Source organism: Salmo trutta, unplaced genomic scaffold (genome assembly GCF_901001165.1).
Source record: "Salmo trutta unplaced genomic scaffold, fSalTru1.1, whole genome shotgun sequence".
Lineage (NCBI taxonomy): Eukaryota > Metazoa > Chordata > Actinopteri > Salmoniformes > Salmonidae > Salmo > Salmo trutta.
In genome coordinates this window covers 217,708-225,473 of record NW_021822709.1, presented here as the reverse complement: position 1 = coordinate 225,473, position 7,766 = coordinate 217,708, and the positions used below count along the sequence as shown (strand labels likewise).

The 7,766-nt window shown below is 51.9% G+C and overlaps 1 protein-coding gene across 2 annotated transcripts in view; it reads right to left on the bottom strand.

Annotated features, from left to right (window-relative positions):
* LOC115183943 (E3 ubiquitin-protein ligase SMURF1) overlaps positions 1-7,766 on the bottom strand; it is a 56,888-nt gene that overhangs the window by 20,502 nt on the left and 28,620 nt on the right. For both annotated transcript variants that reach the window (XM_029744926.1, XM_029744924.1), the window contains exons 6-9: positions 6,623-6,698; positions 6,084-6,283; positions 5,568-5,652; positions 280-426 (exon numbers count right to left, since the gene is read on the bottom strand). In XM_029744926.1, coding sequence (XP_029600786.1) covers positions 280-426; positions 5,568-5,652; positions 6,084-6,283; positions 6,623-6,698 — 508 coding nt within the window. The remainder of the gene's footprint in view (positions 1-279; positions 427-5,567; positions 5,653-6,083; positions 6,284-6,622; positions 6,699-7,766) is intronic.

Genomic DNA, 7,766 nt, shown 5'->3' with positions numbered 1-7,766 from the left:
GTCATGGCAACTACAGTAAATTCCTCCACATTGAGGTGAGAGACAACTACAGGAAGTGTTTGGTTGGAGTCATGGCAACTACAGGAAGTGTTTGGTTGGAGTCATGGCAACTAAAGGGAACCAGTTATTGAGTGTAAGGTGGAAATTACTTTTCACACAAGGGGCATTGGGGTGTTGCATAACTACGTTTATGAAATAACTGAAATAACTGAAAGAACTGAAATAAGTGAAGTAACTGAAATAAGTGAAATAAGTGAAATAAGTGAAATAAGTGCGTACCTGATGATGGTGTGCAGCCGAGGGTCAGTGAACTGCGTTGTTCGGTTGTTGTGATCCACAAAGTAGATCCTTCCAGACACCGTGCTCCTCACCTCCCAGCCGGCCGGCAGCGGACCCAACTCCTCACAGCTCACACTGGTCAGGTCCCTGGACCAATCACAACACACCTCACTATCAGGTCCCTGGACCAATCACAACACACCTCACTATCAGGTGCCTGGACCAATCACAACACACCTCACTATCAGGTCCCTGGACCAATCACAATACACCTCACTATCAGGTGCCTGGACCAATCACAATACACCTCACTATCAGGTGCCTGGGACCAATCACAATACACCTCACTATCAGGTCCCTGGACCAATCACAACACACCTCACTATCAGGTGCCTGGACCAATCACAACACACCTTTCTGAGCTCTACACCACATCAAAACACACCGTACTGAGCTCTACTCCAATCAAAACACACCTAACTGAGCTCTAAACCAATCACAACACACCTAACTGAGCTCTAAACCAATCACAACACACCTTACTGAGCTCTAAACCAATCACAACACACCTAACTGAGCTCTAAACCAATCAAAACACACCTTACTGAGCTCTACACCACATCACAACACACCTTACTGAGCTCTAAACCAATCACAACACACCTTACTGAGCTCTAAGCCCATCACAACACACCTTACTGAGCTCTAAGCCTTCCAACTGGATGCGTTCCAATTCAGGTAGGGTGGTAAAGGACGAGGTAGTGGGGGAGGAAGGATAGATGGAGAGGTAGGGGGGAGGTAGGGGGGAGGTAGGATAGATGGAGAGGTAGGGGAGAGGTAGGATAGATGGAGAGGTAGGGGGAGGTAGGGGGGAGGTAGGGGGGAGGTAGGATAGATGGAGAGGTAGGGGGAGGTAGGATAGATGGAGAGGTAGGGGGGGTGGTAGGATAGATAGAGAGGTAGGGGGGAGGTAGGATAGATGGAGAGGTAGGGGGAGGTAGGGGGGAGGTAGGATAGATGGAGAGGTAGGGGGAGGTAGGATAGATGGAGAGGTAGGGGGGGTGGTAGGATAGATAGAGAGGTAGGGGGGAGGTAGGATAGATGGAGAGGTAGGGGGGAGGTAGGATAGATGGAGAGGTAGGGAGGAGGTAGGATAGATGGAGAGGTAGTGGGGGAGGTAGGATAGATGGAGAGGTAGGGGGGAGGTAGGATAGATGGAGAGGTAGGGGGGAAGTCGGGGGGGAGGTAGGATAGATGGAGAGGTAGGGGGAAGGTAGGGGGGAGGTAGGATAGATGGGGAGGTAGTGGGGGAGGTAGGACAGATGGAGAGGTAGGGGGGAGGTAGGGGGGAGGTAGGATAGATGGGGAGGTAGTGGGGGAGGTAGGATAGATGGAGAGGTAGGGGGGAGGTAGGATAGATGGAGAGGTAGAGGGGAGGTAGGATAGATGGGGAGGTAGTGGGGGAGGTAGGATAGATGAGAGGTAGGGGGGAGGTAGGATAGATGGAGAGGTAGGGGGGAGGTAGGATAGATGGAGAGGTAGGGGGGTGGTAGGATAGATGGAGAGGTAGGGGGGGTAGGATAGATGGGGAGGTAGGGGGGTGGTAGGATAGATGGAGAGGTAGTGGGGAGGTAGGATAGATGGAGAGGTAGGGAGGAGGTAGGATAGATGGAGAGGTAGGGGGGAGGTAGGATAGATGGAGAGGTAGGATAGATGGAGAGGTAGGATAGATGGAGAGGTAGTGGGGGAGGTAGGATAGATGGAGAGGTAGGGGGGTGGTAGGATAGATGGAGAGGTGGGGGGGAGGTAGGATAGATGGAGAGGTAGGGGGGAGGTAGGATAGATGGGGAGGTAGTGGGGGAGGTAGGATAGATGGAGAGGTAGTGGGGAGGTAGGATAGATGGAGAGGTAGGGGGGGAGGTAGGATAGATGGAGAGGTAGGATAGATGGAGAGGTAGGGGGGAGGTAGGATAGATGGAGAGGTAGGGGAGAGGTAGGATAGATGGAGAGGTAGGGGGGAGGTAGGATAGATGGAGAGGTAGTGGGGGAGGTAGGATAGATGGAGAGGTAGGGAGGAGGTAGGGGGGGAGGTAGGATAGATGGGGAGGTAGTGGGGGAGGTAGGACAGATGGAGAGGTAGGGGGGAGGTAGGATAGATGGAGAGGTAGAGGGGAGGTAGGATAGATGGGGAGGTAGTGGGGGAGGTAGGATAGATGAGAGGTAGGGGGGAGGTAGGATAGATGGAGAGGTAGGGGGGAGGTAGGATAGATGGAGAGGTAGGGGGGTGGTAGGATAGATGGAGAGGTAGGATAGATGGAGAGGTAGGGGGGAGGTAGGATAGATGGAGAGGTAGGGGAGAGGTAGGATAGATGGAGAGGTAGGGGGGAGGTAGGATAGATGGAGAGGTAGAATGGGGAGGTAAGATAGATGGAGAGGTAGTGGGGGAGGTAGGATAGATGGAGAGGTAGGGAGGAGGTAGGATAGATGGAGAGGTAGTGGGGAGGTAGGATAGATGGGGAGGTAGTGGGGGAGGTAGTATAGATGGGGAGGTAGTGGGGGAGGTAGGATAGATGGAGAGGTAGGGGGGAGGTAGGGGGGGAGGTAGGATAGATGGAGAGGTAGGGGGGAGGTAGGATAGATGGAGAGGTGGGGGGTGGTAGGATAGATGGAGAGGTAGTGGGGGAGGTAGGATAGATGGAGAGGTAGGGGAGAGGTAGTATAGATGGGGAGGTAGTGGGGGAGGTAGGATAGATGGAGAGGTAGTGGGGGAGGTAGGATAGATGGAGAGGTAGGGGAGAGGTAGGATAGATGGGGAGGTAGTGGGGGAGGTAGTATAGATGGGGAGGTAGTGGGGGAGGTAGGATAGATGGAGAGGTAGGGGGGAGGTAGGATAGATGGAGAGGTGGGGGGTGGTAGGATAGATGGAGAGGTAGTGGGGGAGGTAGGATAGATGGAGCGGTAGGGGGGAGGTAGGATAGATGGAGAGGTAGGGGGAGGTAGGATAGATGGAGAGGTAGGGGGGAGGTAGGATAGATGAAGAGGTAGTGGGGGAGGTAGGATAGATGGAGAGGTAGGGGGGAGGTAGGTAGGATAGATGGAGAGGTAGGATAGATGGAGAGGTAGGATAGATGGAGACGTAGTGGGGGATGTAGGATAGATGGAGAGGTAGGGGGGAGGTAGGTAGGATAGATGGAGAGGTAGGATAGATGGAGAGGTAGTGGGGAGGTAGGATAGATGGAGAGGTAGGGGGGAGGTAGGATAAATGGAGAGGTAGGGGGGTAGGTAGGATAGATGGAGAGGTAGGGGATGGGTAGGATAGATGGAGAGGTAGGGGGGAGGTAGGAAAGATGGAGAGGTAGGGGGGAGGTAGGATAGATGGAGAGGTAGGATAGATGGGGAGGTAGTGGGGGAGGTAGGATAGATGGAGAGGTAGGGGGGAGGTAGGATAGATGGAGAGGTAGGGGGGTGGTAGGATAGATGGAGAGGTAGGGGGGAGGTAGGATAGATGGAGAGGTAGGGGGGGAGGTAGGATAGATGGAGAGGTGGGGGGAGGTAGAATAGATGGAGAGGTAGTGGGGGAGGTAGGATAGATGGAGAGGTAGGGGGGAGGTAGGATAGATGGAGAGGTAGGGGGGAGGTAGGATAGATGGAGAGGTAGGGGGGTGGTAGGAAAGATGGAGAGGTAGGGGGAGGTAGGATAGATGGAGAGGTAGGGGGTGGTAGGATAGAGGGTAGGATAGTAACGGTAGAGGGTAGTATAGTAAGGGTAGTATAGTGAGGGTAGAGGGTAGGAGAGTGAGTGTAGAGGGTAGTATAGTAAGGGTAGTATAGTGAGGGTAGAGAATAGTATAGTGAGGGTAGAGGGTAGTATAGTAACGGTAGAGGGTAGTATAGTGAGGGTAGAGGGTAGTATAGTGAGGGTAGAGGGTAGTATAGTGAGGATAGAGGGTAGTATAGTGAGGGTAGAGGGTAGTATAGTGAGGGTAGAGGGTAGTATAGTAACGGTAGAGGGTAGTATAGTGAGGGTAGAGGGTAGTATAGTGAGGGTAGAGGGTAGTATAGTGAGGGTAGAGGGTAGTATAGTAACGGTAGAGGGTAGTATAGTAACGGTAGAGGGTAGTATAGTGAGGGTAGAGAATAGTATAGTGAGGGTAGAGGGTAGTATAGTAACGGTAGAGGGCAGTATAGTGAGGGTAGAGGGTAGTATAGTGAGGGTAGAGGGTAGTATAGTAAGGGTAGAGGGTAGTATAGTGAGGGTAGTATAGTGAGGGTAGAGTGAGTATAGTGAGAGTAGTATAGTGAGGGTAGTATAGTGAGGGTAGAGGGTAGTATAGTGAGGGTAGTATAGTGAGCGTAGAGGGTAGTATAGTAACGGTAGAGGGTAGTATAGTGAGGGTTGTATAGTGAGGGTAGAGGGTAGTATAGTGAGGGTAGAGGGTAGTATAGTAATGGTAGAGGGTAGTATAGTGAGGGTAGTATAGTGAGGGTAGTATAGTGAGGGTAGAGGGTAGTATAGTGAGGGTAGTATAGTGAGGGTAGTATAGTGAGGGTAGTATAGTGAGGGTAGTATAGTGAGGGTAGAGGGCAGTATAGTGAGGGTAGAGGGTAGTATAGTGAGGGTAGTATAGTGAGGGTAGAGGGTAGTATAGTGAGGGTAGTATAGTGAGGGTAGTATAGTGAGGGTAGAGGAAGGTATAGTGAGGGTAGTATAGTGAGGGTGGAGTGAGTATAGTGAGGGTAGTATAGTGAGGGTAGTATAGTGAGGGTAGAGGGTAGTATAGTGAGGGTAGTATAGTGAGGGTAGAGTGAGTATAGTGAGAGTAGTATAGTGAGGGTAGTATAGTGAGGGTAGAGGGTAGTATAGTGAGGGTAGTATAGTGAGGGTAGAGGGTAGTATAGTGAGGGTAGTATAGTGAGGGTAGAGGGTAGTATAGTGAGGGTAGAGGGTAGTATAGTGAGGGTAGAGGGTAGTATAGTGAGGGTAGTATAGTGAGGGTAGTATAGTGAGGGTAGAGGGTAGTATAGTGAGGGTAGAGGGTAGTATAGTGAGGGTAGTATAGTGAGGGTAGAGGGTAGTATAGTGAGGGTAGAGGGTAGTATAGTGAGGGTAGAGTGAGTATAGTGAGAGTAGTATAGTGAGGGTAGTATAGTGAGGGTAGAGGGTAGTATAGTGAGGGTAGTATAGTGAGGGTAGAGGGTAGTATAGTGAGGGTAGTATAGTGAGGGTAGAGGGTAGTATAGTGAGGGTAGAGGGTAGTATAGTGAGGGTAGGCTAGTGAGGGTGGTACCTGGGTATTCGTGGGTCGTGCCAGGTACTGACTCCCGTCTGTGTGTGGAGAAAATAAACCTGTCCCTGGACCGTAGTGCGCTGCTCTGTAACACACACAGAGACAGGTCACACACACACACACACACACACACACACACACACACACACACACACACACACACACACACACACACACACAGAGAGAAAGGTCACACACTGCTGTCTGTCTTGACCGGAGCAGCCACACCTGCTCAATATCATACACCTGGCCCTGCTCAATATCATACACCTGGCCCTGCTCAATATCACACACCTGGCCCTGCTCAATAACACACACCTGGCCCTGCTCAATATCACACACCTGCTCAATATCACACACCTGGCCCTGCTCAATAACACACACCTGGCCCTGCTCAATATCACACACCTGGCCTTGCTCAATATCACACACCTGGCCCTGCTCAATATCAAACACCTGCTCAATAACACACACCTGGCCCTGTAACCCTAATCTCTCTCTCTCTCTCTCTCTCACCGTATCCTTCAGGCAGATCTGGTGATTGGTTGCCATGCGGTCGGTTCTGAGGGGTTTGGGAATCCTGGCCTCTGATTCGCTGAGCCTGGAGCCGGTTCTCCTGGTTGGGTGAATCCGGTGGACAGGTCCCGCCCCCAGCGGCGCCAGTCGGGTCTGAGTACGGCAGCGGCTCCTCACTGAAACAGCTCTCAAACACAGGCCTACACACACACACACACACACACACACACACACACACACACACACACGTTACATACACACACACACACACACGTTACATACATACATACCCCCACCTGTTACACACACACACACACACACCTGTTACACACACACACTCACACACTCACACACACACACACACACACACTCACCCCTGTTACACACACACACACCTCTGTTACACACACACACACCCCTGTTACACACACACACACACACCCCTGTTACACACACACACACCCCTGTTACACACACACCCCTGTTACACACACACACACACACACACCCCTGTTACACACCCCCCCGTTAATCCTCACCCCTCGTTCTCTAACAGTGCTCTACAGTCGACCACAGGTCCTCCGCTGCCCAAACCATCTCTGGTCTGGAGGCTCACTGGAAAACACAGTTAACACACGTTACACACACAGTCTAGTACAGCTAACCTTGTCACCCTACCCCTAACCCCTACCCTAACTCTAACTCTAAACCCTACCCTAACCCCTACCCTAACCCCTACCCTAACCCTAACCCAACCCTCTACTAAAGGGTACCCTAACCCTAACCCCTACCCTAACTCCTACCCTAATCCCTACCCTAACCCTTACCCCTACCCTAACCCCTACCCTAACCCTAACCCCTACCCTAACCCTCTACTAAAGGGTATCCCTACCCTAACCCCTACCCTAACCCTCTACTAAAGGGTACCCCTACCCTAACCCCTACCCTAACCCCTACCCTAACCCGTACCCTAACCCTAACCCCTACCCTAACCCTCTACTAAAGGGTACCCTAACCCTAACCCCTACCCTAACCCTCTACTAAAGGGTACCCTAACCCTAACCCCTACCCCAACCCCTACCCTAACCCTAACTCCTACCCTAACCCTCTACTAAAGGGTACCCTAACCCTAACCCCTACCCTAACCCCTACCCTAACCCCTACCCTAACCCCTACCCTAACCCTCTACTAAAGGGTACCCTAACCCTAACCCCTACCCTAACCCCTACCCTAACCCCTACCCTAACCCTCTACTAAAGGGTACCCTAACCCTAACCCCTACCCTAACCCCTACCCTAACCCTCTACTAAAGGGTACCCTAACCCTAATCCCTACCCTAACCCCTACCCTAAGCCTAACCCTAACCCTAACCCTAACCCTAACCCTAAGCCCTACCCTAACCCTAACCCCTACCCTAACCCCTACCCTAACCCTAACCCCTACCCTAACCCCTACCCTAACCCTCTACTAAAGGGTACCCTAACCCTATCCCCTACCCTAACCCCTACCCTAACCCCTACCCTAACCCTTACCATAACCCTAACCCCTACCCTAACCCGTACCCTAACCCTAACCCCTACCCTAACCCCTACCCTAACCCTAACCCCTACCCTAAACCCCTACCCTAACCCTAACCCCTACCCTAACCCTCTACTAAAGGGTACCCTAACCCAAACCCCTACC